Below are 17358 nucleotides of genomic sequence, written 5' to 3' on the forward strand. Positions count from 1 at the left end.
TTTGTTGATTTAAAAAGTTGTGAGCTTCACACTCAATAATATTGATGAGAAATAAAATAAATTTATTAGATTTTAAATAATGAAGTGATATAAAATGAAATCATGAAAAAAGAAAAATAAACAAAAAAAAATTGAAAATATTAATTTTATTAAATTCCTTATTTTTTTTAGTGTCAAAAATACTTTTCATATAAAGATAAAACTTATTTTTTAATAAATTATATTTAAATAATAAATAATATTAAATTCAAAAATTATTTTCATAGTAATGCTCTTCTACAAAGAAGCTAAACATTTGTGTTTTTATAATACGAGAAACTAAATCGTCTTTCATTCTTCTTTAGCAAGTAATGTATTACTCTAAAAGTTCTAAATCAATTACCTATAAAAATATTTTAAGTTTAAATTTAGTTTAAAAATTAATTTGTCTTACATCTCCTCTTGCTACTAGTTTTTTATGAGGGAGGTGGTCTAATATTTCAGATTATATAAATTGAGAGATACTCATCATTAGGCTAGTGCAAGCTTATTTTTAATTCTCATTAGGAGAAATAAGCAGTTCTTTTTTCATAGGAATTATTTAGTTTATATTATTGCTTGTGGTTAAATCTGATGTGCTGCTAGAAAGAGTCATTTATCCATTTGATCCTGAAGTAGTGAGTCCATTATTTTTTGAAATTTTTAGATCATTAGACTATACATTAATCAAATTAACTGTAGATTTAGCTGTCTTTTTCTTATCTTAAAGATTTAAGTTTTGTTAAAAGTTATTTTAGAATATTTAATAATTAATTTAGTTGCGTCTCAGGTTTTCTGGTAAAATGCTATTATAAAGTTTGGTGGTCTAAGAAAGTAGTTTATTGTACAAAACCGAGTTGTGAATCAGTTCTTTATTTTCACTTGTATATTAGCTAATTTCAACTAAATAATCATCTAAAAATACAAAAGTGCACTATTCATGCTTTTCGCACAAATTCTTCTCTAAAACCTCTTACTTGCTCATATTTAATCCCAAGAAAATAGGTATAGGTGAATCAAGTAAGTGAATTAAATTTTAAGGAAGTATACTAATCAATGGATGAGGCCATTTAAAAGGTTTAATTAGTGAGTAAAACATTAAAATTACTGATGAAAGCAAAGCAGGATTAGCCGAAACGAAAACCATCGGCTATTCTATGAGTATATTGAAAAATATTTCTATAAAAGTCTCATAAGCTATACAAGAGAAGACTATGCTGCTTGATCCTTCAGCTTCAATGTACTTTGCACTTTGCTATCCTGGAACGTAATACATAAATCTCTCTTATTTGTATGATAAATAGATTGAAGAATTTATTGAAGGAGTACTCAAATTTTTAAGTTCTTCTAAGAGCCCATAAAATTGATTTTAGATTAGCTTCATTTTAAAATATTTTTAAATTCTAGAAAAATAAAAATTGAAAGAAATACCTTCATGAAGTATTGCTGCTCTATTTTTGCTAATAAACGAGAGTCTTTTTTTATACCTTCATGATTTTGTGTATAAAAATTAATCCTCTCCATTTTTATTTGATCTATAATGAATAAATAGATTTATTTATTTTTAGATACATAATCATTTTAAATTTTACTTAATAAAGATGATATTATGTCCAAAAAGAATTTAACGAATGGGTAATAAGTTAAAAAGCAAATAGCCCTCTTTGTGATCCAAAAGTTCTAAGAGTTTGCCAAGGTTTTGGCAGAGTTATCATTGCCCTTTATAAGAAATATTTATTTTAAGTTGATAAATTTATATATATATATATAAATACTTTTGAATCGTCTTCTACTATGTCTTTTATCTTAAAACAAATACCGTAAAGCAACTTTGACGGATTGCAGATATCTAATAATTTATTTGAATTCTAGAAATGTGATTATTTTTTAAATGAATCATCAGTTTTTACAACAAAAGTAAAGCAATTCTCATTATATTCTACTACATAATTTGCAAACATTATTTCGTTTATCTATGATAAAGAATCTGTCATTTTAAATCTTTGTGTTTCTACTCCCTTAGGAAATGCAAAGAAAGGCAGTGTGTTTTCTCTGCTGTTATCAAGTATTTGCTTATCTGGATATCTGTACTGCAACTTAGGTTATAAGCTAATTTAAATAATTTATCAATATCTAATTTTAAAAAATAAAAATTACAATTAAATTCCAGGTTGCTTTAAATCAAGTTCTGTTTTATCAATACCATAAATAGCAAATTGTTCAAATATTTTTTATCCTAATTGATCTTGTTACTATACCTACTTATTTTATACAGCAGGCACTGATTTTGTATAACTAAGTGTTGGTGTTATTTTATAAATTTAAGATGGTTAAGTATTTGAAGAACTCGTTTAGGAAATAATTGAAGAAGGACAAGGATTAAGTTTTTAAAAGTTAGTACTTTCCAAGTTTTGTTTAATTCTACCAGGCTCTTTGCCTAAATTACCACTTGATTTACTTTTTACTTTAAGTTCTAAATTTTGTTAGTTAGGGGATTATATTTGTGGTACATTAGACTATTCAAAATTATTATTCTCTTATTTTACAATTTTATTTACTTAGTTAGGAGTTTATTATTTGATAGGACTTGAAAAAGTTGAAACTTTCTGGCTAAATCTTATTTCCTTCACTGTTTCATAGTTGATTTGGCTAAAATTTGAATAAAAATTAGCATAATTTGACTCGTTAGTTATACTTTCCTCTTTGATATTTTTGGAGAAATAATTACAATTTATAATTGCCTATCCTTCAGCTTGAGTTAAATAATTCTCTTCTCCGTTTACAATATTGTTTGAGTTTTAAGTTTTATAATTTTAAGTTTATGTTTGATTAAATTCTTTTTAAGGAGATTTTACAAAATAGGCATTTTTTGATATTTTTCCGTAGTTTGTTGTTAAAAATGTTATGCTAGAAGGTTAAACTATGTCATTATTATTATTATTATTTTTACTTTAAATTGTTTAATTATTGTTGTGTGGATGATTTATAGGCTCTTCCTTTTTTATTTCACTTTAAATTTTGAATTTCTAACCAAGAAAATCATTAAATTTAGAATCTCTGCCCGATAGATCTCCATTTTTTGTGTTATTTTCTTCTCTTAAAGTTCTTTCTTTTGGGATATCATTTATTGTGCTATTACTATGAATTTAAAGAGATTCGTCCTATTAACTGAAATAAGTAAGTAAAGTTGCTTTCTGTTTGTCAGTATTAATGTGAGTAAATCTTAATTTGTCATCTTTTTGTTCATCTGTATCATCTTAAATGTTAAAATCTTCAATGTCTTCTATAAATTATTTATTCTATCCTTGAATGTTTAAATTCTTGTTTGTTTAAGAAATTTTTTTATCTTACTAAAAATCCTTTTATCTTTCGATTTCATTCTCATCTGTTTGAGAAAGGGATTTATCTCCTTCTTTTAAATAAATTTTTTAATCTTCATTGGTTTGCTAGCTTTCCATCCTAACTTTTGCAAGGTCTTTCAAAGTCTGACTTGTAGCAGCAAAAGGAGAAAAAGTATTATTACTAGTATGAGTCATTAGGCGGTCAGATTTAAATGAAATTTAATTGAAGTTTATTTAAGGTGGCTCTGTATTTAAAACAATATTAATACTATTTTATTTTTATTAATTAGAAATAGGTTTCGAGTTTTACTACATAAATGAAGTATTTTAAGTTGAAATAGTTAATGAAGATGTTTTATTGTGATTTATATTCCCTCTAGGAACTGATGCAGGCGTGCCTGATCCTGAGTTTATAGAAACTTATTTAACACCTAATTGTTTTCCTTATTGCTCAGCTATTTCTTTATTGTATAAAGTAGAAAAATTGGTTTAACTTTTTCCTCTTGACTTTGAAGATAGTGCATTATTTACTGGCTCTTCTTACTGGCAGTTTTATTGCTCTAAATTAATTGTATGCGTAAAGTTACTTTTACTTTAATTAACATATTTTAGTGTCTTTTGAGCATTACTGTCATTAATTTACTGAGTTTATTATTGATTTTGATACACTTAGGGATATTATTTCTTTGATTGCTATTATTACTATTATTGTTATTGGTGCTGCTGATTTTGAATGCTTGCATTGTTAAAGTTCTCTTTATTGCAATTTATAGCAGAAGAAGTATTTTATAAACTATTTAAGTTTGTTTGTGATTAATCCTTATATTTTATTTTATATTGATTTTTGAAATGATTCCCACTTGAGATATTTTAAATCGAAGAAGATCCATTAATAGAAGTTGTTAAACTTTGAGATACTGTGCTACTTCCAGAGTAAGAAGAAGCATTTCTTTTAGCTTGTATAGTGTTTTGAGATGAAAGCTACTATGCACTATCTTAAGAGTTTGCAACAGTATTGTTTTCTCCTGCTTTTTTTGTTTGTATATTTTAAATGCTAGATTTTCTTGATTGAGATGGGTTTTAGTTAGAGTATAAAGTTTATTTTAGTAAAGTTAAATTTGAATATGCTGACTATTGTTGATTATTTCCATTTACAGCATTGCTATTAATATGGAATGAGAGTGATTAATGAGGATTATGTGTAGATCCTTGATAGAAGCTTCCACTTCTTGAATGAGCATTTTAATTTTTTAGACTAGGAGGAGGACAAACAGTAGTCTATTAATTATTTTTAATTTATGGTACGGCAGCAGATAATGTATTTCCTTTTTTACTAACTTCTTACTGAATATTATAAAGCATAGATTTTGCAGTGTTATTTGGAGGCTGTATTTACTAATACTAAATAAGCTATTCTGAATTATCATTTTATTCTTGAATTTTAGGTTCCTTAAGATAATTTTACTATTTTTCATATTATGATTTATTAGTGTTTAAATTAATTTTTATGTCTCCATATTCATTTTTAATATCTTTATTTATTTGATTTTATGATAAAGATTCATTAAATTTAGGAATATTAATTTCATTTAAGTTTAAGGCAGAAGGAGGAGCTTCATTTATTTTAAAGTTTAATTAATAATTTTGTTAAGTTGAAAGATTAAGGCTTTGGTTATTTTGCTAAGAAAATTAAAAATCTATACCTGCTAGAGACTGCTCATTTACTCCTAAACCTTTATTCTATTGGGAATTGTTTTAAGATTTAGCATTTTCAAGTTAAAAGTTAGTAAAATCATTTTCCTTAGAATTTAAAAGCTAACCCTATCTATTTATCAAATTATTATTTAATTTAGATGATGGCCCTTCCATTTTTTAATCTAATGCGTTTGTATCAAATAATTGTATAGAAGTTGATTTAATCTATTATGAATACTTTTAAGCTTAATTAGCTTTTTAGCTATCTCCAGTAAAGTCATTTTTTTACAGAGAAATATTATTATTAATCTATGCATCATAATTTGATATATTCGTCAACATACAAGAACACTTTTTTAGGTTTTCCCTTAACTTCTACAATTCTTCTCTTTGAATCTAATCGCGAGATTAATAATCTTTTATTTCAAACTCTTATTTATAAAGCTACTTATTTTTTAAAGAAATCTCATTTTTTAATCTTTCTATCTCTTTTTATTACTCAGATAACTGTTTTTCTTCCTACTTTATTTTCTATAAATTGAAAATTATTTTTTTTTATTGTCTGTGCAAGTTAATTAATACAAATTAACTAAAAAATGTTATTAAATTTAATTTTGTTTCATTTTTAGCATATCATTATTAAAAATCCATAAATAAATTAGATAAATACCTCTTAGAGCAGGTTGTTTTAATCACATAAAAACTTAAAATTTTTAAGACTGAAATCTATCATTTTTTCTTTTATAATTTGTGTTATTTAAATAGCAAAACTATGTTCAATTTAATTTGATTAAGATCTAAAAGATAGACTCTTAAATAATTATTAAATCAAAAAATTGATTGATTGATTGACTGATTGATTGATTAATTTACTAATTAATTATTTCAAAAATTATTGTTTTTGAAAATTTTTACTTTGTTTGAACTCTCGTTTGCATTTGATAATTATTTAAAAACATCCATAATTCAACTGAAAAATAAAGTTGATTAAGATATGCAGGAAATAACTAAACTTTTTTAGAAGCATTTTGAAACATTTCTTTTATTTGTTTAATATTTATGTTTAAATTTACATAAATTTCTATAAAGAACTAAATTGTTTTAAATTGACTTATTTATTAATATAAAATATTAAATTTATCTAAAATTCAATAAAGAATTATTTTATTAATTTTTTTAAAACACCCATAATTCAAATGAAAAATAAAGTTGATCAAGATATGACTAAACTTTTTTAGAAGCATATGAAATATTTCTTTTATTTTTTTAATTTTTATGTTTAAATTTACATAAATTTCTAAAAAGATTTTAAATTGATTTATTTATTAAATATAAAATATTAAATTTATTAATGAATTTATTTATTCAAGAATTATTTTATTAATTTATTGATTTTTTTTAAAACCCATAATTCAACTGAAAAATAAATTTATTTGATTAAGATATGCAAGAAAACATTTTTAGGAACATTTTTAAAAATTTTTTAAATCTATTTATTTATTATGTTCAGATTAGAACAAACTTCGACAAAAAGTTTTAAATTTATATTGAGTTATTTATTAAAATAATCTATTAAATATAAAATATTAAATTTATATAAAATTTATGAATTTATTTGTTAAAAACCATTTTATTAATTTACTTTTTATTAAATTTATTTCTCTTTATTTATTTAAAAAAAATAATTTTCAAAATTTCAAATGTTTTTAAATGCCAATTTCCCATTGATAATGTTTAATTTATCTTACACAATACGATTTTCTTGATTTTTGGCACTTGAATTTGTTAAAGGGGAAGTTAAAGACAACACATGCTAATTATTTTATTTGGTTATTTAATTTTATTTATTTATTTTTTAAATCTGATTCTTTACCTCTGAGGCATTGATTTATTATAAGTCAGAACGGATGTTGTAAGAAATTTATTTTGAATCGTCAAAAGAGCTATCACCTATATTTCTAGATATTGATTTATTTTTTTAATCAGAAAAAGCATCATAGTTACTACTTCTATTTGTGTTTCTTTGACTATAATTTCTTTGTTAAATATATTTATTATTTAAAGAGCCTAACCTGCTTATTTATGTAGAGGGTTTAGACATTGCAGAAGAGTACTCTTGTAAGGAGCTAGGGTTACTAAAATCATATGCACCTTTATGATCAACGGAATTTCTTTTATTTTTAGCATTTACCTAGTATAAATTCAGAATATTCTAGTTTTACTGTGATTCTTAGAGGGAGGGAAGTTTAGTTTTAAAGTCATTAGATTTGCTATTACCATTTTGATATATAATGTTATCTTAGAAATTCTAAACACTTGGATCTTCTTCTGTTAGTAAATCAAGATAATTCTCTTGATTCTTAGCAGATGAACCAGAGAATTAATGATCGTTTATGTTAATAAATTTATTATTATTTTAGGAATTCTTTTAAGGGCGTAAATAAAGAGGAATATCCTCTTAGTTTTCTAATGCATTTTGGAGATGGACATTAAAATGTGTAGGGAAAATTTTTTAATAGAGATACATCATTAGCTTTTCATGAGAAAGAAGAAGCTCTAAAATTTTTACTTTGTCTTCACTTCTAAATACTTTATAATCTTTTATTGATTCTACAAAATCGCCCATATTTTTATTTGGGCTTTAAAAGATGCTGTTCTAATTAGTTTAACTTAGTCCATTTTACTCACCCTTCTTTGCAGTTTAGTTAGCTGAGCCTCCTGCCACATATTTTCTTTTTATAATTTATTTCCTTGCTGTTTCAACACATTCCAAAAAGAAAGTTTCTAAATCAGAACGTGCCATTCCCATTTTTAACTTTTCTTTTAGTGTCTTCTCCAACTTATCTTTGACTTATTTATACTGCTTTTATTTTCTATCTGTAATTATTTTACAATATTATGCTATTTCATGTATAAGTTAAGCAACACTTATTTCTCCCTCAATATTTTTCTTCACAATACTAATAATTTGAGAGCCAAATTCAGGATTTGCTTCTTCTAAAATGCTAACTTATTATTTTGTAATTATTTATTCAAAATTTATTTGCTAAGATTGTTATATATTTTAATTTTAGAGTGAAGCTCTCTTAGAAGAAGCTATTGTAGGAGAAATTTGGGTTTACTGTTAAGGCAAATTAATCATTTAGACATTTTAAGTAATATACATTTCATCTTCTTATCTAATGTTATTTTATTACTTAGAAACAGATTCTTAATATTAAGATTAAAACAAAGTATCTTAATTTCCTTCATCCTATTGATTTTTTTACTATTTAGGTGACTGTTAAGACTATTTTGGAGACTATACTGGACTCTACATATTTATTTAATCTTGTAATCCTATGATAGATTATTAAGTATTGTTATTCAAATCAATCTATGTTTGATTTGTAATACCTTAAATAGGAATTTTCATTTAAAGCAGCTTGTTTTTTTTCATTAGCTCTTTAATTTAATTTTACAAGTGCTAATTATCCCTTTATAAATCTCTAATTGTTCTTTCTCTACAAGCTAAATCATCTTTTTTTTTACCAATAATTTTATACAAGGCTAAGCACTCATCTCTCAGCCACACAATTTACCTTTCTAAGCCAGCAACACGGTCATTGTCATTAAGTCTTTTCTCTTATTCTTCAGCTTACTTTTTCATATCTACCATCTCCTATTTAATCTTAGACATGTGATTACGATAAGCAAAGAGAAATTCTGCCTCGTGACGCTCTACAACAGTATCTAATTTTCCCTCTAGATCGTCTATAATTGAACTAATTTAATTATGAAGCTCATTGATCTTAGGAAAGCTTTCTAATCCTCTAAAAGCATTTATATTTGTAATAAAAAACTAAGTTTAAGAAACGTCAAATTTGCTTCTTTGCACTTTTAAATCAGGTAATGGAGAAATGCATGGTGTGTTTCCTCCTTGCTACATCATTCTCCTTTTAGGAGATAAAGAGCTATTATAATCTCCTTTCTTTGGAGAAAACTAGCCTGCATTTTAAAGATTTAAATTTATGCTATTTCTTTATTAATTTTTGGCTTAAATATTTTCTTCATGCTAATTCTGATTCAAAGCTTCTCCAAAGCTTGTTTGCCCTTTGAGTTTCTCTTATTAATCATCAATAACCTATAAAGATGGTGTTCCATCAACTGTATTTGGATTTTAAATAACATTTTTATGATTTGGATCATCTGTTTATATTTTTTTAAGATCTATTATAGATTTTCTAGCTATCTACTAGGGCAGAACTTCTTTTTTCTGGCTTTCTTACTAATCAACTGAATCTAGTTTCTTTTAAGACTGTTAAACTTCGGACATACTGATAAAGATTAAGTAAAATAAAAGTCTTAGTTTAATTTGAAATGTTTTATGAAAGACCTACCTACCTACTTACTATTTATTTTATTATTATTATTATCTAATTTTAGTTGTAAAAATATATAAAATTATTGAGTATATATAAGATGTGTGAGCGCAAAGTGTATGTGTATTCTTAGGATTTTCAATTAATCTTTTCAAAAATAATAAATTTATTTGTGTTTGTATTTAGTTTTTAGATTATCCTTAACAAATTTAATTAAAACATTTAATGTAATCAAGCATTAAATATCATATAAATTTTATTTATATGAATTTTTGATTGGTTCTGACAGAACCTTTTTTTATAATAAAGTTGATCTCATAACTAATGCCATTAATTATTATTTTTTTCTTATTTGCGCAGAATGTTTTAACTAATTAATTTTTTAAAAATTATTGCCATCTGATTAAAAAAAATAAATGAATTAGCTCAAAATATTAAAAATAATTTGTTGAAATTTGTAGATATTATTTGAAAATATTTTAAATTTATAAAGACATAAAACAATAATTATTATTATAAAAAATATAAATTAAATAAATTAATCAATTAATGAACAATTCACAATGAGTGTTCTTTAAATGTAAAATAAATAAATAATCAATCAATCTATCTATCAGGAATTTTAAATATTGTTGTTGAATGCATAAGTGTTATTTGATTAAGATTAATCGTTATATTAAGAATCTTATAATTACTAGCCTTTCATTTAGCTCATTGTTATATATCCACCTGATTTAAGATACTCTTCATATTTTTCTTCTGTGACTTTTTCTCCAAGGGCATAATAGACTATTTCCACTTAGTTATTTTTGTAAATGAGTTTTCCTATACCATTTCTCTTGTCTTATACATAAACACCTTCAAACACCTTTCCATCTTGGTAAGTAAATTTTCCTTGTCCATGCTTCAAACCGTCTTCAAATAATCCTTAATTGTTTTTTAAATGTTTGAATATTTAAAAAATCTGAACTAAATAAATAAATTAATACCTTCAAACTTAGTGTTATTTGGATAGACTTCTATTCCTGTACCATGCTTTTTATCGTTATACCATTCTCCTATTAATTATTTAAATATTATTTCTCTATATTCTAACTTCTTAATTTACCTTAATAGTATGTTCCTTTACTAAAATGCATGACACCGTTTCCTTGTCTTGCACCTCTATTTTAAATTTTAAAAATTTATTCTGTTAGAAAGCTCAATAATTAATTAATAATAATTTATACTAATCAATATCAATTGGTAAAATATCATAAATTATATTGAATTTAGATAAATTAATTAATTACCTCTCCCATTAGCCAAAGTAAATGTTACCATCAGCATAATAGCGAGTTCCAATCATATGTCTTTGACCATTCAAGAAAAAGCCCTCATATCTAGAATTATCAGCATAGATTTCCCTTTTATAAATCAATGTATCACGATCGCCCAGCTGTTAAGTTTACTAATTCATATAATTAAGAATCTCTTAGATTTAGAGACCCCAATTTTGTTACTAGACTTTTCCATTTTCTACTGTTGATGAGAAATTACCTAATTTAACACCAATGGTTGGAGTAAATGGTAAATCTTCATGGGTCATGGTTTGTACTTAGGAAACACTTACACAAGACTTAAAGCGATTAAGCCCATCTAGTATTTGCTTTTGGATATTTTTTAAGTTTTCGCGGTCTATTCTTGCCTAAACCATTGAAGAATCAGTAATCTGAGTGTTTTACATATTTTTTGCAAAATAATTATATAATTTTTATTGCAAATTTATTTTTTCTTTGTCATTCAACATAAAATTAATTTATGTTTAAAATGTGTCATAAGTTATCTCTCTTTAAAAAAATTTTTTTATTAAGTCCTATAAGTCACTAAAATCATAGGCATCTGAATACATTTTTTTAAGGTTGTCGAGGAACTTAACTTTTTCTTTGCCTTCACCGCGAAGATAAAAAACATTTATATCAAGAAGTAAACTTTTTTTGAGAGCTTCCAGTCTTTTTAAAAGCTATTCTTATAAGCCATCAAAAAATACGTCTAATTCTTAGTACAATCCTTGAATATATTGGTTTTCTACATTAACGTATTCTTTAACTTATTTGCCACGGTCTTCTAAAGGCCAATTCTAAATATTTTAATCATCTAGATTATCAAATATCTCTTGAACCTTTACCATAAACTTCTAATGTATAGAGTGTTAACCGGCGTAGCATTTAGAGCAAACTAATCTTGTCTCAAACTAGCATTCCTTTGCCATACATACCCATTAAATTGATTTTTGTTGGTGTCCTTAAAGACCACATTTTATTTGATGAAGTGCTGTTGAAAAAGAAGTCATATTTGAGGATTTTGTAGTGCTAAATCCGTTTCTAGATGGACTTCCCATTGATGACATTGAAAAATTCAATCCTCTTGTAGGAGATTATGCGCCTTTTTATGAAAATGTTCCACTTGCTCTCATCCCTATTGCTGTTTTTTCCGTCCTTCTTTCTTTGTTACTATTAAATTTGGAGATGGAAATAAATACCTTTTGTAAGTAAAAAAGTTGTTCTACTGATAATTTAATTTGTTAAATTATTTATTGATTTTTTTATTTTTTAATAGAAATCAACTTTTTATTTACCTTCATGAAGCTTAGAGCAAGAGAATATTTTAATTACTGGAATTATCCACAAACAACAAATTTTATTTAGCTTTTTATAAATAATTCTAAATTAAAAATAAAAATGAGATCTAAAAATAAATAATTGATAAGATTATTTTAATACTAAGAAGACTGGATGGAATGGTACACTGACTATTTATTAGTTAACTGTTTTTAATAATTTAAATTCTATACAAATAGATTTTGTTCTAAAAATTTATTTCATTAAATTATATTTTTTCACATTAAAAATTTTAAAGTTAGATTTTTTAATTAATTTAATTTTTTTAAGACTAATTTTTTATTACTTATCAAATACGATTTAAATTCATTTAAACAATAAAAATAATTAATTTTATTGAAATTTATTACATATAATACCTTATTCTTAAATATTCAATAAAGTTTAAATGAAATAATATATTTATTAATTTCTTTTAATTAATTTAATATCATATATAATCATTTATTTTTATCTAAATAATTTTTTATTTAAATAAGGTTATTTGCTATTTTAATAATATATAATACCTAATGGAGGTGGAAAATTATTGGGGTAATATTATATCTAAGATTATAACCTTCTAGTTTATTACACAGACAACATATGTAATGAATAGCTCTTTTACTCTAATTTATAAACTTAATCGGATGATGGATATACAAGTAATTCTTATACTGAAATTGGATATGGAAAGGTAGTTTAGTTATTTTATGATCCTTTTGAATAAAGATTAAAGTAAATGTTTGAAATGAAAAAATTTTATCAAATTTAAAAAAAATTACTTTAATAATTATAATCAAAGCAATAATTTAAATCTATTTATTATTTTAAATAATTCATATGATTTTCAAAAGAATTCTTTTAATGTAGTTAGTCTATTTGTTAACTCGATTTAAATATTTAAATTCTAAATAATTAGTTTAAGAAAAAGCTAAATTGTAATAAATCTAAAAAATTATTTTAATTATTATCGATTTTAGTATTATTTTATAAATACTTATGCATAATCATTATAGAATATCATAATATTTTACTCTAAAATTAGCTCAACTATTTTAAAATACTTAATTAGCTTCAATTTAAAGATAAAATATTTCTATTTTTTATACTAATTTATTAAAAAATATGTTTTTAAACATTTAGCTTTTAAGAAAGACTAATTAAGTAGAAAGTACTTTGAATATTACTCCACTGTTATTCAGTACAAACTTTCATAAATAAACAGTGTAAGCATTTTTTAAATTAAGATAAATATTAGTCTTTTTTGTGAAAGTGAATTTAAATTAGGAGTTTTGAGAAAAAAAAATCAAAGAAAATTGGAGTTTTTAGTAATTAACAAAGTCATAATTTTATAAGTATTATAAATAAAGATTGGTCATTTTTGCAATCAAAATAAGAGAATTGTATGAAGAATTTAATACAAAAGTAATCACTAGAAAAATAAAAATATGTGTTAGTATCTCAAAGAATGCCAAAAATTTTTTAAATGCTAATTAATATGGTTAGGAGAATTTACTTTGTTTTTTATATCTATGTACTAATTTGATCATATTAAAATATAAAAAAATATGAAATATTATGTAAATAATTGTAAATAATTGTAAACTATTAGCAAAATATATAAAAAATGTTATCTAAAGTGATGATGTTTAATAAATAACTATATCCTTGAATAGCTAGCTCTCTTTGTTTTACTTTCTTTAGAATCTATAGATTAACAAATTTATAATGAAAATACATTCTAATTGTTCATTCAGTCTTCAATTTTTCTTTACTTGATTTAATTTAGGGAAAAAGTATTATTACAAAAAAGAACTAAATATCAAAAAAAAGAAGAAATATATTACTGAAGAAACTTATGCAACATATTGCGGCATTAGAAATATTTGATTAAGCTATTTAAAAATGCCGTTCTGATATTATTAAATACCAAATTTAAAGTGAAAAGCTAGTAACATTATTTTTTTATTTCAGCATATCTTTTTTTGAAATAATTTTATTTGTCAAATGCAAAGATTATTTGAGTTTTATATCTTTTAGATAAGCCATTAATTATCTTAGAGATAAAAATGATGATATTTTTTCAGAGATATTTAAGTCTATTTAAAATTTTAACTTAGATGACTTAGGGAGAAATTATATTTTGAATAAATAACATTTCATTTTAAACAATTCTATTAATATTAAATAGTTCTTATTTGTATTGGTTTGGATCTTAGAGAAGAACCATCTATTTGCATACAGTTTTACATAGAATCACATTAAAAAAAGTTAAAATGAATTGTGCAAAGCTATTTTAAATCAGATAAATGTTAAAAATAACAAATATAGTCATTAAAACCTCATCAAGCAAAATGAAAGGGAGAGCAAATATTTGAAATTTAATAAAGAATCGCAATCAAGAAATTAAGATAAAAAACATTGGCCTGATAATTGTAATATTTAATTAGATCTACAATCAGCTAATCCTCAAGATTAAATAATTTAAGTTTTAAACGATTAGAGTTACAAATAAAATGAATCAAAGTCTTCTCCATATCAAAGAAAAATAGAGAAAGGCCAAGATAATCTTAGATGCCCTTCTCCTCTAGATGAATCTTGTTTAATTTTCTCAGAAAACAATATAAGAAAGAGAATGGCTTTGAGTCTTTCAAGAGAAGAAGAATAAGTTTAGTTACAAAGTGGAAATACTCTAAAAGGAGAACAAAATAAATAAAATGAAAGCAAATAAGTGGTTCCTATCTAATTCAAATTTGCTATTGAGCGTGATAAAATTTATGAACAAAATCTTAACTTACTTAAACAATGCCCTGATATATTTGATATCAGCATTCAATAAAAAAATGAACCACAATCAAATTCTAAAAATAGCCCTGCCATAAATAAGAATCAAAAAATATTAAATTCAGAAGAAAATAAAAATGTGCCTCAAAATATTTCAAAAATCGAACATTTATTTAATTAATTTAATAATGGTGGCATGAAAGATCAGTAGAAGTAGCAAAAGCTATACGCCCAAATAAATTCTAACTTAAATTAAGGAATAAATTCTACAACTACACCACTTTTACCATCAACAGTAATTAATACTCCCTACCAAATTGACAATTCATACTAATAATAAAATTATGGATTAAATATAAATAATCCTTGTTTGATCGGCTAATTTGGAAATGTAGAAAACACTCACGCTTATATTCATAATACCAATCGAGTACCAGTAACTGCTTCATAGTTCTAACAAATCCCTATTAATCCTAATACAACCTCAAGCAATTATTCCTCTGCTAGTAATATTTCTTCTCAAAGAAGTATGAATAACAGCAACAGTAATTGCATTTAGAATTAGCAATATTCTTATGAATAAGAAGCTTCTTTTCATTATGATCCTTTAAAAAAGCAATTAAATGGATTATTTTAGTAATACTCAAATAATCAGCAACAACCTTCGCCGAATCAATAAAAAATAAACTCTCCCTCCCCTTCTGAAATAATTTTAGCTAAAAATACTTTTTTGACATCTAATTATTAACTACCCTCTTCTCATCAACAAGAATAAATCCCTATGTAATAATATTGCAAGATTGTGAACTCAGCAGAAATAAATTTATCTCAAAATTTAAATAACCAAAATTCCTCACATTAAACCAGTAATTTGCTAATAATATTTATTGTTTTTTGTTGATTAAATATTTTATATGTATAGAAATAGATTAAAAGGATGATCATTCATGTGACACTCAGAAATCAAATATTATTGATAGCAATTTGATGAAGGCCGTTTCAGAAGAAATAGAAAGCGTGAATAACACTAGTATAATCAGTGCAACTAATAACAATAACTAAAATTCTAGCACTTCCAAAAAATAAAAAAATAAATAAAATAAAATACCAAGTGATGACACATACAATTATGTTTAATAACTATTCCAAATAGAAGCAAATGACCATAACCACTCAAATTCTAAAATTTTACAAAATAGCAACAATGTCTAAAATGTAAATATGATTTCAGAAAAATAAAAATTAATCGACGAAAATCCTATCTCGATGAGCTCTTTTAACTCAAATTCTTCTACTTCTCTAAAACAAAAAAAATCTCTAAGTAATGCTATAGAAGACGATGCTGCTATGGCAGAAAAGTCAAAGTAGAAGCTAAAAGAAAAGCAGCTTTTATATTTGTGCAAAGAATTGTCTTAGAACAAAAAAGTTTAGTCTTTAGAATTAAAGGAAGAAAAGAATAAAATCACTTCAGATATTAATTATAGTTAGAGCTCTTATATTAGATAATAATGTGCTATGAATGTGTCAGAAGAAGGTGAAGCAAATCCAATTTTTAATTTTTCAAGTAAAAAAAGATTAAGTCTAATATTGTAATAAAGTCTCATTTCAAAAATAGAAGAAGCTCATCAAGATTTTTCAACTCCAAAAAATGTAGAATATGAAACCTGCTCTTCGTTAGATATAAATGAATAGTGAAAAAATAGAGTAAGTACCAAAATAATATCTGAACATAAAGTTATATTTATGCTGCAAAGTTATATTTTTCTACATCCAATTAAGCCAAAAATTGTTGATGTTGATATGAAAATAAAAAATTTAAACAACCAATTAATAATTAATTCATAAATAAATAAACAAACAAACTAACAAGAAAAAAATATTTAATTTTAATCATATGCAATCAGAAAATTAAACAACAAAAATAAAATTATTAAAAATTGCACAAACAAAAAAACTAACTAATAAACAAACAAACAAAGAGTATATTCCATCTAATATAATAAAATAAATAATTTAATATTTCAAAATAAAATTAATTTATCTAAAATGTATTTTATTAAATTTTGTAAATAGGCTTTATTAAAATAAAAATTAATGAATTTAGTTTTTTTATATTTAAAAATACAAAAGTAAATTATAAATATAATTTACACCAATAAGCTGATCTTTATGATTTTATTAACTGAATTACCTTTATAAAAGTTAATTTACTTTGAGGTGTAAAATTTATGAGTATTTTTATAATTAAAATATTAAATATATAAACAGAAAATACTTTAAATATTTTAATCATATTTATTCTATTCTATATAAATGATGCTGATATTTATATCACATCACTTAAAAAAACTTTTTAATGAAAAGAAAAAATATAATTAAGTCATATTCATTTATTTTATTTTTTTAAATTATAAATATTTTACTCTCTACCCATTTCATATATATATATATACTACTTACATAAATAAAAAGTAATAAATTAAATCAAAGAGAATACAATAATGTTAATGTTTGAGT

The 17358-nt window shown here is 23.6% G+C and overlaps 4 protein-coding genes across 4 annotated transcripts; 1 reads left to right on the forward strand and 3 right to left on the reverse strand. All coding sequences in view use genetic code 6, as the record gives it.

Moving 5' to 3' along the window:
• Positions 1-247: 247 nt before the first annotated feature.
• TTHERM_00670820 (DENN (AEX-3) domain protein) lies at positions 248-5787 on the reverse strand (the record flags this gene model as incomplete). The annotated part of the gene is made up of 7 exons (XM_001026403.1): positions 248-382; positions 434-1396; positions 1450-1553; positions 1611-1737; positions 1794-2127; positions 2176-5585; positions 5725-5787. The coding sequence occupies 7 exons, from the start codon at positions 5785-5787 to the stop codon at positions 248-250; spliced, it is 5136 nt and encodes a 1711-aa protein (XP_001026403.1).
• Positions 5788-6750: 963 nt separating this feature from the next.
• On the reverse strand, positions 6751-9369 carry TTHERM_00670830 (myosin heavy chain, putative; the record flags this gene model as incomplete). Its single annotated transcript, XM_001026404.1, has 2 exons — positions 6751-6867; positions 6928-9369. The coding sequence occupies 2 exons, from the start codon at positions 9367-9369 to the stop codon at positions 6751-6753; spliced, it is 2559 nt and encodes an 852-aa protein (XP_001026404.1).
• A 659-nt stretch (positions 9370-10028) lies between these two features.
• Positions 10029-12008, reverse strand: TTHERM_00670840 (MORN motif protein; the record flags this gene model as incomplete). The annotated part of the gene is made up of 4 exons (XM_001026405.2): positions 10708-12008; positions 10524-10579; positions 10405-10473; positions 10029-10342 (listed from the first exon to the last, which is right to left on the reverse strand). The coding sequence occupies exons 1-4, from the start codon at positions 11868-11870 to the stop codon at positions 10029-10031; spliced, it is 1602 nt and encodes a 533-aa protein (XP_001026405.1). The 5' UTR covers positions 11871-12008.
• A 1907-nt stretch (positions 12009-13915) lies between these two features.
• TTHERM_00670850 (hypothetical protein) lies at positions 13916-16536 on the forward strand (the record flags this gene model as incomplete). The annotated part of the gene is made up of 3 exons (XM_001026406.2): positions 13916-14008; positions 14249-15707; positions 15764-16536. The coding sequence occupies 3 exons, from the start codon at positions 13916-13918 to the stop codon at positions 16534-16536; spliced, it is 2325 nt and encodes a 774-aa protein (XP_001026406.2).
• Between the last annotated feature and the right edge of the window lie 822 nt (positions 16537-17358).

The sequence above is a fragment of the Tetrahymena thermophila genome (genome assembly GCF_000189635.1).
Source record: "Tetrahymena thermophila SB210 genomic scaffold scf_8254028, whole genome shotgun sequence".
NCBI lineage: Eukaryota > Ciliophora > Oligohymenophorea > Hymenostomatida > Tetrahymenidae > Tetrahymena > Tetrahymena thermophila.